We start from the raw sequence: 26,919 nt of genomic DNA on the forward strand, positions 1-26,919 counted from the left end.
TTCTGAAGTACGCCACAGAAAAAAAACTAAATAACAATTAAAGCAAGCTAACAGACTTCTGTGCCTCCTCTTTGGTGAAATGGTGAAAAGGAGTTTAGTGCAATATCTCCACAACTGAGTAGCCTACTAGATAGGTTAAAGCCTTGGCACATTTTCAGCAACTATCATCGTATCTGTAGCCTACTGTATTCACATCTCTGAATTCACTTTACAGGGTCTTTAAAGCAAAACGAAGGAACTTTCAGTTTACGTTGATTATGGCGACGCCATATGGACAAAAGTGGTATTGTTATGTCTGAACGAAGACCACATTTCCTTTTCTTTTGCTCATTCCAGCGAGTGAAATACGGATCAATGTTGAGTTTTTGTGTGTGGCAGTGTTCCTTACATCCTCCTCAAAGTTGCTTAGTGCCAGTAAAAATGATACAGACACCTCAGGACATGGAAAAGTACCATTCAACTAGTTTTAAGTCGATGTTTCATCAGAAGAATTATGAAAATATTTTATTAAGGCTGAAAAGTTCCTTAGTGCTACTTTAAGTGCAGAAAGAAAGTATTTGGGTGGACGGTTGGTGTGTACCCCCGGAGGTGTCTGTGCATGTGACAGACAGAGGTGTTAACGAAGCGGACAGCGGCACAGCATGGCGGCTCCTCTACGCCTCTACTCAGATCCAACCTGGCACCTCCTGTTCAATAGCAGGAAGTAGCTCACTGTCATGTGGGCCACCTTCATAGTGAAGATGTGAAATGATAGATAGATAGATAGATAGATAAATAGATGGATAGATAGGTTGATTGACTGCATATTTATGCATAATGTTCAAGCTCCCCATATATATATTTTTTTTAATGAATCAACTATAAACACACTACGTGAGCTTTCTGACAGAGTCGACAAATGACAGGACAGACATTTTTGGTGAATGTTAGAATTTTATAAGCACATGGTGGACCGTCACTTAGCGACATGTTTCAATTTGTTTCAATAGAAATTAAGCTGACTGTGTCCTGTTTAACAATATTTTTATTTTCTCTAAGGTTTGTTTATCAATTGATATTGCACTATGGCAGAGTGGACATGCTGACAGCATCCACTTACATAATATAATTCAAATTGCAAAGCATTAGTTTAAATGTGTACTATGCAACAAATCCAGCCTGTTTTCCATGTCTCCCTCCTTTCAGCGCAGCTGAATCTAATGATTAGCTCATAAGCAAGCTTTGCAGAAGCTTGATAACGATCCTGATCATGAATCAGGTGTGTTAGTGGAGAGAAACATGGAAAACAGCAATAAACAATGGGGTAGATGATGCCACGGACTTCCGACTTGCGGGTTTTACGCATCAGCGCCGTTTCCGGCCACTGCTGGCTGCGTTCCAAGACTCGCACCCCCACCCCCGCGCCCCCGAACCGCGCGCTCCCGCTCATCGGCGGGTGGGCGTCTCGGCTATCTGAAATGCTTCGGACACCGAGACAGACACTACACACTCGCAGCCTCACACCCGTCGACGGGAACGCGCAACCGAGGGGGTACTGGGACGCGGCCCTCACGTCGCAAACCGGAAACGGAAACAAATTTGATGGGTGAAAACCCGGAAGTCCCGCCTCCTCCGTGGCATATAGTCCATAGTAGGCTTCCCGGCAGTAGTTAAGGGGGGTGGAGCTTGTTCAATTTGTAAACAATGATGTCACCATTTAAGAGCAACAAGTTGTTGCTCTTGTTGCCATCAACACCAATTCAAACTGTGATGAATGCAGCTTTGTTACTACTCCTTATTCCTCCCCCACTCCTTTGCTTGTTTGTTCAGCATCTAGGTCAAGGTTGCGTTGCAGAGAAACACGCACACGCACGCACACACGCACGCACAAACAAGAGCAGTATTTTTGTCAGCTCAGTGTGTGATCGCCCTGTGAGATGTCAGAGTTTTTAGGTCAGATGGATGTGAGAGCTCCGGCAGCTTCCTAGACAACAGAACGGGCGGTAACGGAGGTCGCAGAAAAAGGAAATACACTTGAATTATTTAGTGATATTGCAACAAAGTTGACACAACAAACAACATTTTTTATGTTTACCTATTGGTCCTTCGAAGACTTTTTATGAAACACGTATTTAGAGTTGGATAAAGTACATTTCCATAGCAATGTAATCTGGGGAATTTTGGAAATACTGTATTACAAATTGGAAACTTTCAATGGTAATTATGGGGAATTGATTGGAATCGACTGGGGATTGAGGATAGTTCATGAATTTAATTGGAAACTTGGCATCAGATTCTAGCATAAATGTAAATGTTTGTTCGGTGTATTCATGTGTTTATGATTGATTGTTGTCCCTGTTCTTCTTACTGTAGGATGATTCTGTTTCGATGACCTTTTTGTCATTGCTGCTTTTGTTTTTTGTAGGTTGCTTATCGGTCATGAGAAAGAAATGATCCATCGTGGCAATTTTCCTTTTCTCAGCTTCTGTATGCGATGATGACCTCACCACCCGCCTCATGTGCCGCGGTCAACAAAACAACCGCTCTGATCCAAACTGTTTTGGCATGTTGACATGGAGGACGAGGTAAAGGCAGCAGCAACATTGCGTATGGCCGGCAGGAGTGTGGATGTGGGAGGGGTTAAAGGTCAACCCACATGCGAGAAGGTGCTCAGTGAAGCATCACCTGGAAAGAAAACAGAGATGCTTTCATGTCAAACACCATCACTGCGAACATCTGTTATTTCCAGTTTACGCTACACTCCTATTTACAGATAAAGTGTTTATCCTCGTAATGTAATGACACATGAAATTCATATGACACTTTTCTAGACATTAAAATGCTTTATTATCACCATTTCAAAAGGATTGATTGAATTTGTGAGTCATTTATCTCAAATCCAAATCTCCAACTCACACACGAAATATCAGCAAAACCAGTTCACATTCATGAGCGTGTCTCAAGGAGCCACATTCTATTTTAAATGTTTCCCGTATCCCAAAGTCGTATTAATACGTTATTTTAAAAAAATAATAATAAAAAAAAAATAATAATAATAATCTTATTTTATGCAAGAGTATACAGAAGGCTTTTATCCAGCCTCTGAACTGCAGAGAACGAGTGAAGCAATGGTAGTAATTACAAAAACGGCCAGCAGGTAGCATCAGAGTATAAGAGAGCAACCAGGGCCAGGTTGAAAAAAAAGCTCTTTCCCCCAGTGTTTTAAACAGATTTGTGAATAATGATGAAACTTTATCTATATTCTAATGCTAATTGCTGCAAAACGAAAACAGAAATATACCTTTTTTTTCCTGATGAAAGAAGAGACTGTACTTAATCTTTCTTTTGGTAGGTTTCATGTTTTTCCAGCAATAAAACACAATATTCTGTGGGCCCTGCAAAATCAGTCAAAATCCAGTAAAACAGCTGGGAGCGAAGGTGGTTGCTTCAGTGAAAATGGCCGGGAGTGTAATAATCTAGGAGGATACAAATACAAAGCTTGGAGGCACAAAATTTATTTATTTTAATGAGTCAAGGAGGTCGGTCAAGTCTCATGATAATAAGTAATAATGTACTGCAACGTAAAAATCCTCTATCCAATCAAAAAAACTAAAATAAGACGTCCGTTCCATTGTGAGTGACACGGATTGTTTGGGTAAGAACCTGAAAAGCAGAGATGGCGATGACAGTAAAAAATGAGTAAAATAATTTATTCATTAAAATAGGGCAACAAACAAAGAACTCAGGACGCTGGCAATCAGGCAAGGAGAGTGCAGGCTGGCTGGAGAATCTCCACGAGGAATACCATAGCAATACCCCCCCCCAAGAGCTAACCGGTTACAAAAACTTTGTGGTAACCCCCAGGCGTACAATAACACTAGAAACACTTGAGATTGATGAACTAATTGCACCCAGGTGTGGCTCATCAGCTGCCAGGAGCCAGCCACACCCGCATGCCTGACCTGCCAGGAGAAAAAGGAGAACAAAGGCAGACTTGCCATGCACAAATACAATCATGACATTAACAAGTTAAAATATCATAACCATTTACACAGTTGACATAGCACTTCCTGTATTATACTCTTATTCTGAAAGACAAAACGCACCACTTGTGGTGGCGTATTGCCGCTGACTAAGTGATGTCACATTCAACTTTATGTATAGATCATTTTAAAAACATACAAAGTGCTGTACATGGAGTAAAATCAAGAACAGTATTTTTTTATTTTATCAATAAACATGTAAAATACTCTAACAACACAACAGGTAGTGGTTACTAACAGTAAATTCAAATTAAATTTCAAAATACCGCCCCAAAATTATTATTATTGTAAAGTTTGTAATTGTTCCAACCTTAAACTGTTCAGCTTTTTTTCTAAAATTTCAAAATAAAATTTCAAAATAAAAAATTAACCTCAATTTAAAAAAAAAAGATTATTATTATTATTTTAAACTAATTTTAACCGTTGCAACTGTGAACTCTTCATTTTATTCCTATTAGTGTTTTGTTTTTCAACACCCCCCCCAAAGAAAAAAACTACTTTCGGCTCGATCCTTGTCAGTCATGGATTGTCATAGCGAAAAACTCGCATGATGTTTGTTACGGTTTCAAACCGGATGTTAGTCCAGTCAAGAACCTTCTTTCCATTGACAACAAAGGTTTGTTTAAACCTTCAGGCGTCTTGTCATGCCTCAGTCACTGCTCTGTTGTAAGCTAACTTTAAACTATTACTATAACTAAGTATTAGCCAACATGGTAGTTTGAGGCAAGTTGTCTCAGTCATTTTGGGGTTTGTTGTCACATATGCAAAGAATGGACCAATGAAAAATGCACCTCTGGCAACTCGGTTTACATATGCCAGAATTGCCCTTCAGATGATGAGTCTGAAGAGTGAGGAAATTAGTTTGCTAGATTTTGTTTCATTGTTTAAAAATGGATTTTCCAGTTGTTGATGGAACTACAGTATGCCCACATGTCAGCACTGGTTTAAGTTTCATGATGAACCATCCATTAATCCATTAACCGAAATGCTTTATATATTTTAAATTCAATTTAATCTCAATTTTCCAGTTTAAGGGAAGCAAAACTGGTATTTGAGGCTGAGAGCTATGACCTACATGCCAGCAGTTCCTAAGGACTTTAATCTATTTCATAATATTTTATGTTAAAGTTTGCTCAATTACAATAGTACATTTTCAAGATCAATTACAAATTATTTGTCTCGCTGTAAAAAACAAAACAAAAAAACAAACAAACACAAAAGGGATAGTTTTGTTCTTGTTTTATTTTACTTACCCATTGGTGGGGCAACATGTCACATGTTCACTCCCTCTATTTGATGGCTTATATCTCTGCACTGATAATGACATGAATACAAAAAAATATACCCAAGACTTTGGTCTTTCATCTGATATACATTTTGTTTATATACGATGTATTGATTCCAAGAACGAGATAAAAGTATAAAAAGTGATACAACTAGCCCCGGTCTCCCCTATGCTACATGCTGCGAAAACTTATAATAGTGAAGCTCCACTATGCGGGAATTACTGTGCTTAATTCCTGTCGGAGTAGTATGTGCGACTAGCAGGAGGTCAAAGCTCATACAGTATGTGGGTTACAGCGAGGGGTGGAGTGGAGGTGGTGGGGCTGCTTCTGCCCTAAAAGCCTCCCAGCTTATTCATGCTGGCCATTAGTGCTGTGTTTAAAGCTTTATGACAGCACACACAGTTTGGCGCTCCACCGTCTCGTCTTTTACACGTCACTCCTCTGACTCCCACTAGCAGCCATGGTGATAAATAAGAAGGAATCAGGTGGGCTAAAGTTCCAGTTACACGACTTGATGTTGCTCAACATTTTGTAAAAGGTGATGTGAAGTATAACCACAAATAGTGCACGCTTATTCTGTCCCCGGCGGCTGCGTACAAGAAGCCTGAGCGGTGGAAGTGAGGCAGGATCTGCTTGCTGGGTTGGATGTAATGAACACTGACATGTTGACGACGGGTGCGGACCGGGTGCTTGCAGTCACAGGATGGAAGATGCTTTACTGATGCACACTTGCACATTTATCACCAATCAATTTGAATTACCTTACCCATTTCTTTAAATAGAACAATTCTTATCATTTCTGATCAAATCAATCTTTACTGTTATCTTTGCAAGGCAATGGTTGACGTTTTCAAGGGCATATCACACATACATTAAAAGAAAAATAAGATCATTCACATAAATCGAGTAAAAAAAGAAAAGAAGCAGTTCCTGATAAAAGAAGCCGTTTAGCAGTAGTTGTCTGGGCCTTAATGCAGAGGCGGTTCCAGACCAGATTTTACTACTGAGGGAGCTTGGCAGGGGTCAAAGGTGGCACATTCAACCTGCTTCTCGATTTTGAGTGTGAGAAGGCTGAGCGAGAAATACAAGGAAAGTGTGAGATACTGATAGAGAATATACAAAATGCGTGCGCCTTCTACATGCACAAGCACTGTAAACGTGAACGTTCAAAATAATCAAGTAGATTAGGTACACAATACTCAAAATTGATAAAAAACTACTTGTCATGATGGGGCAGAGGACCCAAATGCAGGGAGGCAGGAGAACCACGGCAGGGATGCATGTAATACTGAACACAATTTATTTAACAAAAACACTAACAGGGGAACTGTGTAAAACTCATAAACAAAACCAACAAAGTTCTGAAAATACCAAAAATAAAGTAACAACAAAACACAAGAGTGGTGACAGCGACAATGATCCAACCAAAAACGGACCCAGCAGAGCAAGAGGCAGGTACCAGTTCCTGTTCCGATGGCGCACGTCCTGTGGCCGCCACCAGTACCCTTTCCGGCGGCGCACGTCCTGCGGCCGCCACCAGTTCCCCTTCCGGCGGCGCACATCCTGTGGCCGCCACCAGTTCCCGTTCCGGCGGCGCACTTCATGCCGCTACAGCCCCTGGCCCCACTGCCATGTTTGGCTTTTTGTCCCTTGAGGGGGGTATTGTTGTGATTTGTGTATATCATGCTTAGGTTTATTGTTTTGGCTTTGTGTCCTGTCTTATTTGTAAGGTTTTGTTTGCACCTGTTCTCGTCATCCTGTTCCCTTGTGTCATCCAATCATCTCCCCCAGCCACTTGTGTCTTGTCTCTCGTTGTCTCGTCAGTTGGCTTGTATTTAGTTCCCTGGTTTCGTTCAGTCTTGGTTGGATCACCACTCTTGTGTTTTGTTGTTACTTTGATTTTTGGTCTTTTCCGAACTTTGTTGGTTTTGTTTATTTAGAGTTTTATCCAGTACCCCTGTTAGTGTTTTTGTTAAATAAATTGTGTTCAGTATTACATGCATCCCTGCTGTGGTTCTCCTGCCTCCCTGCATTTGGGTCCTCCACCCCATCGTGACACTACTACTAACTAAACTTTTTTAAGTTGGTGTAACTGTATGCTTTTATGAGTAATTTAATTTAATTCTCAAGAAAAAAAATGAGTAATTTGTAATTTTTAATTAAACTGCACTATCGTAGCTTTTGGTTATGGATAACGTAAAAACATAAATTATCTTTAACTTACTAAAATTTAGTTAATTCATGATTAAAATCTTGTTTCTATTATTTCAAAAAAGGTAATATTTACAAATAAAATGTATTTATATACTAAAAATAAAACTTAACGTAAGTAATGTAATATTTTATGTTCTGTGTATATGTTTCATAATTTATTTTACTTGTCAATTTGTAATTTTATTTTAGCCTTATTTTACTGTTAACATTGTAAATGATAATCTGTTCTCAGTTTCCTTACCTGGTTAAAATAAATTAATAACAATTTACGTTAGATTATATGAACATGCTCACAGCAGCCGGCCGGCATGGTGGCTGTCTGGTTAGCACGTCTGCTTCCCAGTGCAGAGGTTGTGAGATTGAATCCAGGCCACCTGGGTGGTGGGTGCATGCTGTCTGTGCACGTTCCTGGCGCGGGTTTTCTCCAGGTAAAGCTTCTAAAAAAAAAAAGGGATCCTTAAGTTTGTTTAAAAAGTCTGTTTTTATGTTCCTTCAAAAACCTTTGTTCTTCCTTGGACCATACTTTGCTTTTAAGAAGAAGGTTGCCATTGAAAATAAAAAAAAATGTTTTTGGGCGTGTAACCAAACCATTCAAGTTCTGGAAAACTTTAACTTTTGAGCTGATCAACTCCCCCCACCCCCCCCCCCCCCCCAAAAAAATTTTTTTAGTTCTGCAAATTTTTTGGGATTAACAATGAGGTTTGTGATGGACTCTGCAAAAGCCGCCATTTGTTTGTTCATCAGGACGGATATTTTGAGATTGGACAGCACACACAGATTTATAAGCACAGATGCCAAAAGGTTTTGACCCAGACAGATTTTGAATGTTGCCATGGTAACGAGGTAAATGATCTCACATTTGCGCTCAGCCTCTCCCAGCGGGCTTCGGCCGCAGGAGACGGCACCGCCGCAAAGCTAAAAGTGGGACGCACAACATCTTGCTTGGATGATTGATCATGTCACAAGCGCGTAAAGTTAACCGTCTGAAGACTGCGGGAGAAAGAAAACTCTCATAAATGATTCCGGGTGGGTCATTAAAGATGCAACGTCAGCAGCGTTGTGCACTCAGCAGGTCGGGCAAGCTGCAGCAGACGCCGGCTTGCCCCTGAAAGTCATCTCATATTATTTTGAGAGGCGAGATGAAAACGTTGCGTTTGGGAGCATCTCAAGCAGCCGCCTCTGGTATCGGTGTGTTTGTTTATTTTGCCGTTAGATGTGAATTCACACCCGTGCTGGTGCAAAAAGTCTTGTGGTTGGGGGTAGGAGGTGTTTTGTGCTTGTGCTAAAAGCATCCAAAGGTGGTTGGTGGGTGGCGTGCGTCACTTGCAGCAGTTGTCGGAATGTAAATAGAAGTGTGTAAAAACGTCAATTGAACTTCTCCTGTAACTAATTCTTTCTGTAGCCAGGTGTGCCAAATCCCTACACTTGTTTGCACCTCCAATTTTGGGATGAATGGGTGGGGGTTGGTTACGCGGGCTGACAGGAGAAGTCCCAAGAGATGCAAGAGGAGGAGACAGCAGTTCAAAGACGACAGCAGAGGCGGTTAGTTGTGATGGCACCAAACTTTTTATTGCCACATAGCTGAAAGATGACACATCTTAACTCATTGACTGCCATTGACGGCTATAGACGTCAAAAATTCATTTGAACTATTTCTATTAGTTGAATTTTTTTTCCACTTTTGTAAACAAGAGCATGAAAACCTAGATTTGTTTTTATTGTACATTTAGAACAGATATCAAATTTGCGATTAATCATGAGTTAACTAGTGAAGTCATGCAATTAATTATGATTAAAAAATTAAATCGCCTGACGCCCCTAATTTTTAATAATCATTTTTTTTCTTTTTTAATCGCGTCAGGCGATTACATTTTTTAATTGTAATTAATCGCATGACTTCAATAGTTAACTCACGATTAATCAGACGTCAAAAATTCATTTGAACTATTTCCATTGGTTTAACATTTTTCCCCCCACTTTTGTTAACAAGAGTATGAAAACCAAGATTTTTTTTTTGTAAATTTAGAACAGATATAAAATTTGTGATTAATTATGAGTTAAGTAGTGAAGTCATTCGATTAATTATGACGCCTGACACCGCTAATTTTTAATAATCTTTTCTTTTTCTTTTTTAAAAAGAAAAGATTATTAAAAATTAGGGGCGTAATTTTTTTCATAATTTACCGCATGACTTCACGAGTTAACTCACAATTAATAATTTTTTTTTTTTTTAAATCTGTTGTAAATGTACAATATTTTTTTCTAGGTTTTCATACTCTTGTTAACAAAAGTGGGGAAAAAAAGTTCAACTAATAGAAATAGTTCAAATGAATTTTTGACGTCTATAGCCGTCAATGGCAGTCAATGAGTTAAAAATGGACTTATGATCATTTTATAGAGACAAAAGAAACAGTGATAAGCGGTGATCGTTTAACAGTAGCCGGGATTTCACATTTTCCAAAGCTGCTGTTTATCAACGTGAACGATGACGAGTCGCACCTCACCACTGTGGTACTTCATTGTTACCATGGTAATAAACAATAAACTTACAACATAGAATCAGAAAACACAGCATTTTCTATCCGACTACTTGAGTGCTACTGTAGGTGATTTTTAAGAAGTGTTTGTAAAACAACATACATATTCATGCAGGGCAAACATTTTTTAAACCGCATCGTGAAGTGATTGTCTCGTTTTACACAACAGTACGTCACAACTGGTTTTATATATATATATATATAAAAAAAAGGTCAATTTACAAAATAACTAAAACAAATCATGTAAATGCATATTGTGACATTCAACATGGAGTCACTGCTGACATGGTTCACATTTGGTTTGGAATTTGTGCTAAATGCTAAATGTTGCTAATTCACTGTGTGCGTATTTCAATGAGGATGATTTTTTTTTCTCGAAAAACATTGCATCAGAACATTGTCGGTAGACATACATTGAACAAAAATAGAAATCTAACACTTTTGTTTTTGCTTCCATTTTTCATAAGCAGACAGATTTAAGACTTACTAAATTCACAGAACGCCTATTTCTCTCAAATATGTCAGCATCTGATGTGATCACATTTATTGCACAGGTGTGCCTTAGGCTGCCTGCAGTAAATGGCCACTCAAAATGGTGTGTGTGCTTTTTTCTTTGCTACATTGTGGGGCCCATACACACAGGTTAAACTACCATTGTGGAGACCGACTTAAAATTGTGGGGACATTTTGGTGGTCCCCACAAGTTCAGACCTCTTTTTGAGGGTCAAGACTTGGTTTTAGAGTTTAGGTTTGAATTGGGTTATGGTTGAGGTTAGGGTAATCATTTTTGATGGTTGGCGTTAAAAGAAGGGGCTAGGAAATGCATCATGTCAATGAGATGTCCCCACGATGATACAAAGACAAATGTGTGTGTGTGTGTGTGTGTGTGTGTGTGTGTGTGTGTTTGGGGGGTTTAGATGAAAACTTACCAGTTCTTGACCTGGCCAGCCTCCAAATGTAAGGCACATACTGTGCAATAATCATGCTATAATGCATGTGACATGAGGGGGTTGGATTATTTTGGCAAAGGAGAAGTGCTCACTAACATGTTTATACAGATTTGTGAATAATATTTGAGAGACATGTCCTTTTGTGTACATAGAACAGACTTGGATCTTTGACCTTAGCTTGTAAAAATGTGAGCGAGAACAAAAGTTTTGCGTTTATATTCTTATTCAGTGCCAGCAGCTCAAAAGGAAGAGCTCAAAGAAAATGCACCTTCGGGAATGTTTCTATGTCATCCAATAATTAACTACCATGACTTGTCTTTTGTTCGAGCGCATGGACTGTAAGCAATCATGTTCCTCTGTACATGTTTCACTATGCGCATCAAGCGTAAATCAGCAACTACAAGGCGGTCACGTCTCCAGTCGGGAAACTAAAATGCTTTGGGACATGAGAGAGCTGCTCTGATTATGTCAGGAACATACAGGACAGTTAAGTGCACAACACGGTTGCGGTCCTCGGAGGCACAAATGCAGCGTGACGATTAGTGTTGGGAGGCTGCCGTGCTCATGGGCTCCTTGGCAGCAGCAAGGAATAAGAAACAAAATGCTTTCCAATAGGACATTTCGGTGCGCGCGGACGTGTTTTTTTTGGGAAGCATATTGCTGCCACACTAAAAAAACAAAGGGATACGTATTCATATTAGTGCAACAATACATTATTCATAACATGAACTCATCACATTATTTCTACATTATATTATTATACACAAGATAAACAGGCAACATTAAATGATAGGTGTGAAACAAAAACAAGCCAAATCATTTCAAAAAATATTTTCCATCATTAATTTGAAAAACAACAACAACAAACAAACAAAAAGATCTTTTCAAGACCAGCTGAACCTAATTTGGGCATAACCAGCGGCCCATTAAAGTGTGTCGGGTGTGTGCTGAATCCCATTTAACACGCATTTGAGTGTGATTGGTTAATTCTGAAAACAAGCACATCCCCAGTTATAGTTGGTGTGCAACCACACATTATGTTGTTAGCTTTCCTTTTGTTTTTCGGTTGAATTGTTGGCTTATAGGTCACATTAACTCATTCACTGCCATTGACGGCTATAGACGTCAAAAATTCATTTGAACTATTTCTATTGGTTTAACATTTTTTCCCAATTTTGTTAACAAGAGTATAAAAACCTAGATTTTTTTATTGTACATTTAGAACAGATATAAAAATAGTGATTAATCCTGAGTTAACTAGTGAAGTCATGCGATTAATTACAATTAAAAATGTTGAACGCCTGTCGCCCCTAATTTTTAATAATATATATATATATTTTTTTATGAATTTATGTCAGTGAATGAGTTAGTCATGGAAAAAGCTTTGAAAGGATTTCTCAATGTGTCACTTAAAATCTGGTATTTGAACAGGGGTGTGCAGACTTTCTATAACCATTGTTTAAGTATGCATACTTTGAGAAGAATTTTGAATGGCATGGGGTTCTACTGAAGAAGGAACGGATCCGATCTTTTGAGGCAGCATCGCTCCTCACTGGTCAGCTGGCTCCAGTTCATATTGTCAAATAATTTGACAAGATTAAAGAAATTGTTTTAACAAAATTTCACACAATTACAGTACTCTTCTTCACGTCATTTCAGGAAATTGCCTGTTTTCTTTTCTTTTTAGTGTTTCAGCAATATGTTGTTCAGTCTAAATAGGAACTGCAACCATGTGAACTGTCCTCAATGAAAGTTGAGCAGGAAGTTCCACTTCAACCAGAAATTTTAGGAAGATTTTTACTTCAAGAAAGAGTGTATGTACAGATTAGTGGGTGCTGCTTCCGTTCCAGCAGTAATAAGTGAGAACAGATCTGACCTGCTTATGAACGCTAGACTTTGATTCTGTGTTGCAGGTACATTACAACACAGTGTCACATCAAAATGAGAAGTGACAAATGGTGGTAAATGCTTAGTTTTTGTTTTGTTTTTCTAAAGTTTCACAAAATGTCTGTCTTTTTTATTTTATTTTATTTTCTAGATTTGGTACCTTCTTATCAGAGGATATATTCTGACTTCTGAGTGTCTGGGAGTCCATCAGGGCATGAGATTGGGATGTTGCCTGCCACCTCTCTGTTCCCGTTGGACATGAGACAGGTCCGGATGAAGGTGGCATTGGCGACGTTGAGGAGACAACCGTTTTCCAGCTGAAAAAAAACCCAACCACAATGAGATGACAAATGACTCCAATATGCAAGTTTATTCTTTTATATTATTATGCGATCGTGTGAAAGGGTGACACCGTTCGAATGTGAGTCACTCGCCACCACAAAACCCCAGATTTCCTGCACAACCGTGTCCGCTATTCTATTCTCTACTTGTCTCTTCGATCGTCATCTATTTCTGTCACCCTCCATCGTATGTACCAGCACTTCTTTGACGTTTAAAGCAAAACAAAAAGTACACTACTATCCATCAGATGGGCCAATCAGAGATCTCACAACTGCCTAAAATAGTATGCATATGAGATAAACAGCACTAAAATCCAGGCCTTTTCTTATTAACATAGCATGTCTGGTCACATCATCACAGTTTACAGTGAGCTTCATGCCTGAAGCTTCTATGTGCTGACTTCCCATGACAGCAAAAGAGCTCAGCGCAGAGTTGGCGCCTTCTAGATTAGTTCAGTTTACATTTGTGGGCAACACATCAGGCCTTGTCAAATGTTTCCGATTGAGTCATGGAAAATACGATAACTTCATTGTTGTCATTTATTTATTTTTTTTAGATAAGAGCAGAAATGAAGAGAGAAAAGGTATACCTTTCAAATGAATAGTGGTCAAAATCAAGGTTTAGGTTAGACATAAAGAAGGCAGTTTTGACTAGTTCTCAAGGAAGCACCTGAGGTTGTTGCGTGGTGCTCACTTGTTCACCAACCCATTGATAAACTTAAAGGCTTGGGCAGCAGTGAATACAAACATTTTTTTTGTAATGATTGAATGAAATTGTTTGAATTGAAAGTCACTCACAAGCATTGTTCGCAAACAACACAACACTACTTTAGCCCATTCTACCGATCCGTTCCCATCATAAAGAAAATGTTAGGTACGCAAATGTGAAGTGACACGCTTTGAATGTGGACCAGCTGTTGCAGCTGCTACATCTTCGGGAACGTTTATTATCATTCAGAAATTATTTTGACAAATGTGATGGACGTTTGGATTTAGACCACTGTTGCACTCAACGGTTGTTTCTGATACTGCCCAAATCCAACCTATGAAATTGAAGATGACCACAGTGCCTCAGTTGTGTATGAAATTTCAAGCGATATCATCGAATAGACGAATACAAATGTCCAACAATCGTGTTGGACAAGTACACATTTATTATATTTGGCAAAATCTGAGGAACGCCACAATGATTGTAAAAACACAGTATCCAGAAGAAGTAATCATTGCCATTTAAATCTTTAACTTTAGTTGGCTTAAAGCAGAACACGTCTGACCCGTTCATTTACAGGTATTTTTGAAAGGGGAAGTCAACTTTTTTATGACAATATTATGTTCTATGCAGCTCCACTAGACTATGTGTATGCAAATGTTTAATATTTTGTAAATGTTTAAGGTTGACTTTCACTTTAAGTGACAATGAAGATAACTTTACAGTTCATGCATGATGTTTGCTAAAAAATATTTGTTGGAGTCTTACCTGGTTGTGTGCACCTTGCGTGCCGTTGGTGGTGTTGAACAGACTATAGGCCTCGACCGAAGGCTGTGCCAGGGCCAAAAATTGCTCCAGCTCCAGAGCAGCACTCTGTGGGGGACACTGAGCCACACCTGGGAGCAGACCTGGACTCTGCAGCTTGTGAGCCTGCTGACCTTGCAGTGGGTGTGGCTGCACAGCATCCACCAAACGTTGGTAGTGACAAATATTTGTGCCATTCGGTGCTGAGCCGCCCGCATTTGTTGTGTTTGAGACTACCGGGTCAAGAAGGACATTATGAAGAAAAGCGGTATGTTTGATATGGGAGTCGGGTAACAAAGTCTGGCAGCTTTCCTGCTGCCAATGGTGACTTGACCCCAGTGGTGAGATCATGTCTTTGCTCTCTTTGTTGACAAGAGGTTGGTGAGGTTTCTCAGCCATAAGCGTCCTGTGGTTCTTCTCAGAGAGGACGCTGGCATCGATACGGCCAGATGGAAACCGAAGGCCAAGTGCACCAATGGGCATCTGCTGCATTTGAACGCTGATGGACGGACTGACATGGGTAGCGGGCACGTGGTGTGCCTGCTCCTGTTGGGAAGAACTTTGAAGGGAGTCTGCAGAAAACTCATGGAGTCTGAATCCAACTATGTTGTTCTGCTCTTCTCTATTTGACCCCATTTCCAATGACTCATGAATGTAGGACATGATTTCATTATTGGTGAACTCACTAACATGGCCGGAATCCATCTCTACCTGGATCATCTTGTCATCCAACAGCAGAAGTTCCAGGTCTTCAGCATTCAGGCCGAGGTTCTCCAAAGCACTGAGAAGTTCGCTGTTGGAGCAAGTTTCATCTCCGTCCAGACAAAAAGAGTCCAGTGTGGCTAGCAGTGGATCACTCATGGACTTTTCACTGCTGCATCTTGCTGTCATCTGCCAGCTGTCGCCAAACCCAGCAGTCTCCCCTTGCTGTTTGGTAAACGTACTGCAAGGGAAGGACTTGTGAGCCTCTGAATCTGGTTGACAGACATAAACAGACTGATCTTGGCTCATCAGTGCTTCAAGTAAGGACTTTGGAGGCACGCTTTCTGAGAACTTGTCCATTTTCCCCTTTTTGCATTTGGCTTTGCCCTTGACAGGTTCCGAAAAGCCAGAGAGCGGATAACCAGTCTGGTAGAGTAGTGCCTCGCCAGTGGCGAAGGTGAAAGGGAGGTGCATGGAGCGTTTCTTCAGGTGTTCTCCTCCTTCCTCGTCCCTATTAATGGAGAAACAATTATCAAACAATTCCGGTAACTAATATCAAGCTGACGTCCTCCCTCCACTTACACCAGGGGCCTCTGCGTGGCGATAATGTAGTCCGGTTTGCCATTCTTGTAGACAAGTCGGGCGTTGGCTTGGACCCATTTCCATCTATTGTCCTTGGTGAGCAACCGGAAGACGGTGAGGCCGCTCTCACCAGTCTTTATCACTGAAATCACATCAGATAAGACATTTTGAAGATGGTTTGATGGCTATGCAGCATCTGTAATGGTAAGATACAAATTTCCTCACATTCGACAGGTTCTAGGTTCCAATCTTGGCTCCTGTGTGGAGCGTACAAGTTCTTCTCGTTCATACTCCCACATCTCATCTCAACACAAATATTTTGGCTATTTGAAGACTTTATTGTATATTGCATCTTGTCGTGAATGATTTGTAGTCTATACATGCCTTGCGATTGGCTGGTGACCAGTACTACTGTTAACTCGAGATGGACCGATATGTTTTTTTCTGGGCCGATTTGATATCGATTATTAGTAGTCAAGGATACCAATAATCGTTATTTGGAACCGAAAAAATAGTCGTAAAAAATTTACAAACACTTTGTTGAAATGTCTTATAAACATCTTTTCCGATGATTAAAAAAAAAAATTTTTTTGTTGCAGAGAGTTCCCAAGGTCATCAGCATGTCCTATAAAGTTAACTGAAAATGTAAATAAATAGTTCCCTGAGATCAACCACAGTTTTAAATGAATCTATTATCGGCCATTTGATATATGTATATTTTTTAAAAGGCTAATACTAATATTCGTCAAAATACCAAATATCGGCGCCGATAATCGGCCTGTCTATCCCTACTGTTAACTTACTTCTGACGTGATTTTCAGCACAGTGCAGCATGTCAGCAGCATGGATGAACTGGTATCCCGAACCTCGGACACGCAGCTCTGCCTCTGTGTAACCCAGCACTATTTTACCTCTAAAAAACACAAACGTGACACTCATAACGTACTCTTAAAATGACTTATACTTGAAACAGGAAAATATCAGCACGAAAGCGCATACTTTGCATCACAGGCCATGGGAGTGAAGTCAAGTTTGTGCTTGGTTCGGAAGATCATGTTCTTTGTTCTGATTTCCAGGATAGCTGGTGACTGCAGTGGAGAAGCAACGGCAAACAAGGCGAGCTGAAGCGGACCACCTCGCTCATTCGCGCCCTGCAGTCCACTCTGTCCGTGGAGGAATTTCAGCCGACCCTGGATGCTCAAAGCCTGCAAAAAGGGAAGACAAATGTTCTTCCATATGTTCCACAACCGACCAATTATTAAATAAACAACACATGCAATGATACTGTATATTTTCAGGTATGCTAGGTTTTTCAACAGTGTGAAAACCTGAAAACCCTCTCCTTATTGAAACACCCTGGGCACTTCCCCTACTCGACACACACACAGCGTCTGGTGTGGCGACCCCCCCCCCCCCCCCCCTTCACTGTTAACTCTGCTTAATTGACCTAGGTGGGTTTAAAGGCCGTCGTGATGTCAGGAATCTGGTCCTGAATAGCAGGAGGGATTAGGAAAACAAAGCCATATTGACCAGTAGATACAAGCAGAAAGCGGGCTTACTGCTCACGCAAACACTTTGCGAGGGAGGACAGACATAATTTCGAGTCACTCCAGTGAACCATGAGCATGAAATGAGCTCCAAGATTTGTGTTACTTGCTTGTGCTTTTCTTACCAGATAAGAGCTCTGGAGAAATTGTTTTTTCCCCAATTTGTATTGCATAACTTAGTTAGAAGTGTTTTTTAAAAGTATTATTTTCCCATACTTTCTTCTTTAAAACAAACTTGGAGTACACCCATACAATGGACAGGGTTCTTGCAGGGATCACTAAGTTAAATTTTAGACCTTTTTTTTTTACCATATGTTCCCCACTTTCTCATTACTTCTCTACGGTCACATATTTTGGTTTTTATATGGCGTATTTCGCCAAAAGGTTTGTAATTTTCCGGCCTGTCGATGTTTACCAATGCGGAACCTTTTCAAATGAGCTTCCAGCCAAGTTAGCTTTGGACACTGACAACGATAAGTTTCAACGCTTGTCCCCGCTCACACGACATGAAGATTAAATGAACACTTCCTGCGGCACCTACAAAATAAAAGTACATACATAAACCAGCTGTGAGAACAGCGTTATTGTGACGAGTTGTGACACAACAGTGCATGCAGCTGTCCACAAATGACAGCGCACGCATGTTTTGTGGTACCGCCCTTCAAGATAGTATAAGAATGTTGTAAGTGTCTGAAATCTTCGCACTTGTGAGAAGCTGCAGCCATTGTCTGCCACTCATAGGTGCCCGGAATATTCTGTAGAAATAAAAACTTTGAAGCAACTGTTCATCGATCTCCAGCCTGTATTCGGATAACCAATATTCTCACTACCCGAAAGACAACGAACACGTGGAGGAAATATTTGCCTCCTAACAGGACCTCGCGGGAACCCTTCAAAGACAAAGGCTATTCTGTAGTATACATTTGTATTGTATACCATCCACTGGCAGCTAACTTTCCAACTTAGAGTAGAAGTAAGCATCTCTGGACCTAGTGACCATGAGAAAGCAAGTTTTCCCCTTACCCTTGTCACTTCTTGACAACGGGGCTGGATTTAGGTTGTCCCCTACACTAAAGCTCTCCTAAAGCAGATTACAAGAGTAAATTGTGACTTCTGACCTCAGGGAGACTCTTGAGGTAGCACACCAGAGTGCCAGGGCCACTAACCGGCTTGAAAACACAGCAATTATTTGCAATGTTTTCATTCAAATAAACTGAAAGTAACATTTATTTGTGAAATCTCACCAAGAAGCCAGAAGAACTGTCCAGCAGACAGCGGAAGCGGCAAACAAAGCTTCTGTCAAAGAAGGAGGAGTTTTCAGGAGGAAGCTCATCAGGGTTGTACCTCACCAGGTAGGAAGAAGCTGACTCGCCATCTATTTGTGTAAATGTATAACCACAAAAATAGAAGATGCTGAATAGATTGTCCTTGACTTGTGCACAAAATACTGACATGATGATAATTGAAAGCGACGTGTCCACAGCAAGACTGGGTGTGGGTGCAACATCTCCAGCGGTTTGAGCTAATGCCACCTCGCTTGGCCTCTGATTAGATTCATGGGAAGTACCAAATAGGGCTGACATTTTTTTTTTGTGGGGCAAATGTGGCTTTCTCCCCTTACTTGCCTCTGTGGTCTTGTGTTATCTCTAGCGAGCTTCAGTTGTGTGAGAGTGCTTGTAGAATTGCTCCATATGTGAAATGTCTTAAGACAACTTCTGTTATGATTAGCGACATATATATATATATATATATATATACATATATATTAGGGGTGTGAATTGCCTAGTACCTGGCGATTCAATTCGTATCACGATTCATAGGTCACGATTCGATTCGATGCCGATTAATCCTGATACAAATCTATAAATTGATTATTGCAATTTTTTTAACTCAAATTTAGAAAATACTAATCAGTAAACTTGTACATGTACACTGTAAGATTTGTATGAAAATGTATTTATTTCTCTGAAAATTCAGGCTTATAACTGAGCCACTGCATTTAACAAACAGGTTGCAGTCTGTTTCATGTTTGAACAGCACTGAAATAAAATATTAAGGCTTAATGTTCCATTAATATAACATTCTTCCATGCTTAATGTATGAATCCTAACCGTAAGTAAGACGCTTTGTTGAATATTCCCATAAAAAAAAAAGTTAAAAAATCGATTCGGCCGCATATCGAATCGATTCTAGAATTGCGCCCTGCAATATCGCGATATATTGCCAAATTTTTTCTAACACCTCTTAGACTATATATATATATATATATATATATATATATATATATATATATATATATATATATATATATATATATATATATATATATATATATATATATATATATATATATATATATATATATATATATTTGTGTGTGTGTAAAGCTGAATTTAATTGTAATCACAGAAATCCTGTTGAGTGTAACAGTGGGCATCAGACCTGCTGCAGTATCCAAGGGGAATCCAAGGCTATCGGGAGGGTTGAGTGCCCAGTGCAAGTTCCTCTTGAACTCTTGCTGGTCTTCAGTGTGAATCAGCTCCAACACGCTGTGGTGCATCACGTCCGTCTGACAGGAAAATACACCACAAAAGAGGACATTTATTCAGAATTTGAAACGTAAATGAAAAAAATGTCAAACATGTGTTTGATGTATTGTATTTCAAGAGTGAAACGTGTTTTATGGAAGGCAGCCGTGGTCAAGTGGATCATCACCTGCCACTATGGGGACCACCTGTTCAAGACCACTTCACTTAGCGGTCAGCAATTTGAGTAAATTGTGTTACCAGTTATGTACCTTGAGGTGTGGGAGAATACCAGGTTATAAAATATTTATAAAGCACATTTTCTATCCATCCATCATCTGGACAGCTATTCTCAAAAAATTCAATAGCGTCTTGATCTTTAATCAGAGATTGAGAGAAGTCTGATTTGTGCTGTGTTTTGACAGGGGTCTTCCCTGTTTGCTTGTGTTTTGTGGCCGATCTTGTACCTGATGGAAACCGAGGTAATCCTGGATGGTATGAGAGCAGTAAAAAATGGTTCCCTCCGCTGTGATTACCAGGACAAATCCATTCAGAGCCTGCAGTGATAACAACACAAACATGACATTTTGGCTCATCTGGTGGATCTTCGATACTTGAATGTGCTTAAAGATGATGTTATGTTCTATAAATTGTCACTGTTAATCGAAAAAAAGAATGCATCTAAGGATTTTGTGTGGCGAAAGGAATTTAACAAATGTTAAGTCTCAAATATCAGTTTGATTGAGGAGTCCAATCAGCCGAAAGTTTGTTGACAGGGTCAGCTCACTTGTGACCCTGAAGACCAAATGCTGTAAAAATGGATTTGCTGTGGCTTCCATTTGGCAAATGTCAGAAAAATCAAATGACCTTGAATATTTAATGTTCACGGGCTGCACCTAACTGTGGAAGCATTTCCGCTTGTGTGAACTACTTTCAAATCAATATTTGGATCAGCAAGTGTGCTCAGGGATGTCAATCTCTACTTTGAAATGACTTCTGAATCTTGAAATGATGAGGAATAACACATTCAGTTGGAGCACTTGTAAATCAAGGTACCAATGTATATTGAAATGTATTTACCTGAAGCAGCAGTTCCCCTTCTGGCATACATCGCACTGTGTGTTCCGGAACCTGGCCGTCAAGGGGGTCAGTACTTTTGCTCACGCCATTGGAGAGGTGTTTTTTCAATGCCACTTTAGAGAAAAGAGCAGAAGAGGAAGACTGGGGGATATTTCGTCACTTGGATAAACAGATTGTAAAGTTGCAGGAAGAACATCACGAAGATTCAGTCAAACCTGAGCAAATGTACCAAATCTTGTGAGCAGACACAAGTCAAGCCACACTTTCCTGTACAGGGAATTAAACAGTTATATAAATCTCTTATAGGGGCTCTTATATTGACCTCTGACCTCATAGACAAAACCAATGAGGCAGGCAATATGCCTCAGAGCCTGGGGATGGGTTTAAGCAGGTTCAATATGTAGGAAAGAAAGAGCTTTTCTGGGGCAGCAAGGAGACATTAATAGAGATGGAAGTCAGTCAGAGCTTCAGACAATGAAGTGGCTCAAAGTTTATATACCTTAATTGCTTATTTGGACCACATCTATCTGTAATCGTCTGTCAGGTCATTGTCTACTACACAGCACGAGACGAAATGTATACTCAGACGTTAATATAGACGGACACAGAGTTAGTTGTTTTTTTTAATTATAAATGAACAAGACAAATTCATGAAAAGCTGCTCATTGACAATTTCAACTCTTTTAAAGTGTCGAAAGGAAATTGAAAATGCTTAAAATATGGTTTGACTGTCATTAAACATGAACAAAACAAAATTTGGAAATTATATGATAGATAGATAGATACTTGTTTCTCTATTATATTTCTATTATGTAAGGTGGGGGGTCGTTCAGCCCTATCGCTTCAGCACGCTGCATTTCCGAGCTCCTTTTTATCAGAATTTTGATAATCCACGGAGACAGTGCGAGCTTCGTGGGTGTTGCATCCCCCATGGGTGTGTCGCCCCGTCTACAGAGAAGCAACAGGAAGCTGAGGTGACAGAACCACTTGCGTTTATACTAAGAGTGTCCAGTGTTTTTTCCTCTGAGGGTGGTGTACAGAAATATCGAAGGAAGCAAGGGCCACTTTGGCATTCTTGAACATTTTCATGCATTTCATCAAATATCATTTTTAGTATATGCCGCGGGCTGCTAAAAAAAAAAAGGACGGTGAGCCATAGTTTGGAAACCCCTGGTCTACAGATGAATTCAGCCACCACAACAAAAGAGTGTCAGCTGGTTTGGTGTGGCTGAACGAGTCAAAAGTTGAAAAGTGGGTACCCGCGCCCCCTCCCCCTTCCACTAAGTCTGTAAAGTGGTGTGAGTGGATTATCTTGCTGTGTTTTTATTCCCCAAAGCTTTCATCTCCTCCTCCCACCTCCTCAGACCTACATTACTGTGTGTCTGCGACTTTTGAGAGGGAGGGAGGTCATCTCATGGCCACAGGCTAACAGTCTGACCTACAATCCATTAAAGAGTGCATTCAGACACTGCGACGAGCTCGGGGTTATCCAGCGGTGATGCACTTGTTCTCGAGAAATACCGAAATGGGGACTGTCCTCCTGCCTTGGCCTTTCATTCATTCAATAGTAGTTGCTTCTAGAAAATACATCAAGTACTGAAAGCTCTCGGAATCTGCATCATCATTTCACGGTCAATGCCACACCTCTCAGTTTCACATTCAACAAAATGACAACTAGTGCATCGTGGGCCTTAAAGGAGATATACTGTATTATGATTTTAATTACACTCTGGTGACATAATTACATGTCTGTGACAAAATATCCCCAAGAACAACCATTAAAAACAGTGTACACCACATTTAACATTTTAATCCTCCCGGAACTATGCCTTAATGAGGGGGGTGGTCCTATCTGTTGGAAATGAAGGAACGAGTGCAGATTACAATTTTCATTACCATAGCAACCGCAAGCAGCGTTAGATGGTTAAACAAGGTAGTTTCTACTTACTGAATTGAAGAGAGGCGGGTGGTCGGGGGTTGGGTGGATGTGTCGTAAAGAGGAGAAAATCTATTTTATTTGTGGAACAAAACTTCTGAACTATACTTTATTTGAAGTGTTGTCAAATTGCCGACATTACTACTACACAAATGATGTTGATTAGTCACGTGTGTTTGGTTTGAAGAAGAAGACCCGCTTGGAGGATACAGATGAGTGTGCTGAATGAAATGATTCCATTACCGCAATTGATTAAATTGTCTTCTACTTCTGAATGCACAGCTTTCATAGGAGGTAGACCCAGTGAAGGGGCAAAAGCCAGGGTCCAACAAGATTTTCAAAAACTTTTCGGCCCGTACCATCAAAATGGAAGGAGAGCAGAGAATTATTCCACTAGAAAGAGATCCGCGATCAAATACTGCAAATTCCCACCATACGAAACAGGTTTCCTCATTTTGCCAAGTTGTGCAAACGTTACCTGGCTATCAGAGCGGCAAGGAGACTGTGACAGAGGATAATTCTCAGGCTGGAAAAGCCATCACCCAGCAGCGGGCAAGTCTTTACCCAGCCTACATCCATGCTCTTGTGTTCTAATTTCTATGCTGTGCGTAAATTATGTGTATGAGCTGTCCATTGTCTGTGAATATAGATGAATAAAAAATAATTTTCCGCTCCTTATTTTTTCTTTTATTAATGTCATTATAGTACTCTACTAAAAAAATATCAATCATCACCAGCAACGGGCTAATGTTGACATGACTTTCACATTTGTGTCACACACAAAAAAACTCCCAAGTTGTGTAGCCCCCACTTCATGCACATTTAACGGGTTATGTGCATGTGCATACAGCAGACACATCACCAAACAAACACATCACCGAATAGTATGCAGTAAAGAAACTTAGGGGGGAGTGTATCTTAATAACAATTCAATTAAATGTATTTTATAAAGGTAATTTTTTTTTACCTAGATAAATATTAACAATACATTATATTAACAAACCATTCTAAAAGACTGTTATGGTTGAGCGTTGTGTTTTTGTTTTTCTTCAGTCTCTGTTTGAGTAGAGGGGCGTGTGCTCCTGTGCCGCACCTGTTTCTCATTCACAAATCAACGCTTTACAAGGACTGTAACTGCCAGCACTCCTCGTCGGAGTATTGACCATGCTACGTCCTCGCCTAAGAGCTTTATTCTGACTTTGTGTTCCAAATTCCTATCTTTAACTTCGTTTCTTGTTTCCAGTTTCTCACGTGAATCTTTTGACACGTAGTTTTGTTTTTGTTGTTTCCTCGGCTTATTGCCTGAGTGCTTGTTAACCACGCGTTGAGCCTTTTTTGCTCCGTAGTTTTGTGTTTCCTCAGCTTTACGCTTGAGTGATAGGTATCCACGTGTTGTTTTTCCCACGTCGCTTTTAGTTTATTCACTTTGTATAGCTCGTTTTGTATTTTGGTTTTTCTTACTCGCGTTGTGCGTTTCTACAGCCCTCGGGTGTATTTTTGTTACTTTCTTTTCCTTGCATACTTTGCAAGCGACTTCGTCCAGCGCTTTGTGTTGTAGAATTCCGTTGTGTATAATTACATTTGTCAATCCACACCCTTTGTGTCTCTGCGTTTGTGGGATCCACTATCCGGTTATTCCGAAAATCATTACAGACTAAATGCAAATGTACTGAATACAAGTGAACTGTACTTAAAAAGACAGTAAGCAAAGGTTCAAGGCAATGCAACAATAAGCAGAGTTAAAAAATATATTTTATTTTTTCCCCATGTACGAGTGCCAAACCTCACTGCTTGAGGCCATGGCTCTCTGTTGACTGACTTTAATGTTTTCTACAGTCTGCTTCATCATGCAAATCTATGCCAAAACCAGAAATCAACCAATTTCAAAGTTTTATGTTCAACTCAAAATTCTTCCCTACTGTATTTCACCAATGAGTATATGGCTCTACTTCTTCAGATCAAGCCATAAGTTTCATCATACCTGAAAAGAATCTCTTGGTCCGGATGTAGCTGACACTAAGCCTCAGGATGGACAGTTTGTCCAAACTGGAGATGACATCCTCAGGGAAGGGCAACAAGCCAGCCAGCCTGTCCAGCTCTAGGTTCAGACGGTCCCGATGCCGTTTGGACGGGTTGGACTTGTCCACTTCAGGTGGGGTCAGTTTGGTTCTGGTTGTGAGTAAGAGGACACCAAGAACTTTAAATTGTGACTGAGATGTAATGACTGCTATTTATTGTGTGAGTATTCATTTATACAGTATGTTATTCTACACCCAAATGAATTATTTATTATTATTATTATGCACACTTTATTTGATATTCATTTTCTTCAACTTTTCTTATCGGATTCAAACCATTCAAAACATTTGCTAAATAAGACATATTAGGCATTAGGTTCCAGAATTCACCCTTTTCCTCCGAAATCAGCCATTTACTTCACCCAAAAAGTTATTCAGCATTCCCATTCCAAATCCAAACTGTTCACATCATTTTTCTCATGTAAAATGACTAAAATATGTACTTTGACTCAATAAAACGTGGGAAAACAACATCATGCATTAAATGAAGTACATGCAAATGATATTCAAATCAACGTGTTATGTTTCAGCGAACCTCTGTTTCCAGTTTCTATTTTGGAAGACTAAACTGTACTTGAACATGTTCTAGGGGGCTCAATTTACAACCTAGGCTATTAAGTTGGAGGTAGAGGTTCTTTAATTGTGCTCATCAGGTGTGCTGTGGGAAATTGTACAATTTTATTGAAATGATCTGTGCCAGTGACGTATAGCGACAGGCAGAACAAAATAGATGGCAGAAAGTAGCCTATAATCAAAATGCATCCACTTTTTGTGACATTTTTTGTTTGGTGGTGTGCCGTGATACATTTCAAATATGAAATATGTGCCTTGGCCAAGACATTTCTGAAATCCTGATGAGATACTCAGATCAGGAGTCAGGCAGGACGCAAATTAAATGACTGTAGCGACATTACCCTTTCTGAAGCGGTTTTCTTCTCTTGCGTCCCGCGTACATGTTGACTCCAGTCTAGTCCCAGTCGAGTGACACATCCATCAAAGGAGAATTCAAGCCAGTCGGAGATGTAAAAATACCCCACCATCCAAAACTGGTCCCGCCGAATGGACTACAAGCACGTGATCGATGTTAAGCTAACTTGCAAACATGTTGGGCTCAGACACAAGACGTCTATAACTATTTGAAACGACCTCATTTGATTATATTCCAGCCGTGTTCCCATGTCCCAGATGGACTCAATAATTACGAGGTGTCTCTGGTCCTCTTCTACTCTCCCCCTTGTCCAAAATCCTGAGACAGCCCACCTGCATGGTCGCTGAAGTGAACTCATTAGACGCGTGTGGCATAGCGCTGGGAGGGAGGGGATAAGTGGGCGGAGCCACCTCATTTTATCCTCCTCTCATCCCGTCTCACCACATCATCCTGTCCCTATACCTTATCAATTCAACACACCATCAAGTCACCCTTAATTACCTAGCTCACCCCATCATCCTGTTATCACTCATCCGACCACATTCTGCCCTCGCCACCCCAACCCTCCGCTCGACATCCTGCCACCCCTCGTCCCATCTCCAGCTCAGATCGCGCAATTGTATGCAAGTCAGATGAACTGCCTCACAGCAATATAAATATTGCACATCATTATACTGACACCAAGTGGACGCTGTTTAGCACCGCATCACTAAAACGAACAAGCCGTTTTAACTTCCTTGCCAATTCCACAACTCGTTGGTTTAGTTTAATTAATTTATTTCCTACAGTAA

General features: G+C 40.2%; 1 protein-coding gene across 5 annotated transcripts; it reads right to left on the minus strand.

The window, feature by feature from the left end:
- Positions 1–1,549: 1,549 nt before the first annotated feature.
- On the minus strand, positions 1,550–26,643 carry LOC147179617 (aryl hydrocarbon receptor-like). 5 transcript variants are annotated; one of them, XM_086068073.1, is made up of 12 exons: positions 26,115–26,643; positions 25,104–25,291; positions 21,187–21,299; positions 20,574–20,663; positions 20,024–20,150; positions 18,826–18,956; positions 17,034–17,239; positions 16,838–16,947; positions 16,035–16,176; positions 14,715–15,963; positions 13,057–13,213; positions 1,550–2,664 (listed from the first exon to the last, which is right to left on the minus strand). In XM_086068073.1, exons 1-11 carry the CDS (start codon positions 26,153–26,155, stop codon positions 13,064–13,066), a joined length of 2,547 nt encoding a protein of 848 aa, XP_085924199.1. In that variant the 5' UTR covers positions 26,156–26,643; the 3' UTR covers positions 1,550–2,664; positions 13,057–13,063. The 5 variants fall into 5 exon arrangements, with proteins under 5 accessions (XP_085924199.1, XP_085924203.1, XP_085924201.1 ...); XM_086068077.1 differs by lacking the exon at positions 1,550–2,664 and adding an exon at positions 3,137–3,642; XM_086068075.1 differs by lacking the exon at positions 1,550–2,664 and adding an exon at positions 3,673–3,941.
- Positions 26,644–26,919: the final 276 nt, after the last annotated feature.

The sequence above is a fragment of the Leptonotus elevatus genome, chromosome 2, assembly GCF_054856555.1.
Source record: "Leptonotus elevatus isolate MCC_2025b chromosome 2, RoL_Lele_1.0, whole genome shotgun sequence".
Lineage (NCBI taxonomy): Eukaryota > Metazoa > Chordata > Actinopteri > Syngnathiformes > Syngnathidae > Leptonotus > Leptonotus elevatus.

Bases quoted from the DNA above. Each gene is read 5' to 3' on its own strand.
- LOC147179617 (XM_086068073.1), bottom strand. From the start codon at position 26,155: ATGTACGCGGGACGCAAGAGAAGAAAACCGCTTCAGAAAGG. The intron at 25,292-26,114 runs GTAATGTCGCTA...ACTCACAACCAG, and splicing joins AGAAAACCGCTTCAGAAAGG to AACCAAACTGACCCCACCTG. The intron at 18,957-20,023 runs GTCTGATGCCCA...TTACACAAATAG, and splicing joins CCCCTTGGATACTGCAGCAG to ATGGCGAGTCAGCTTCTTCC.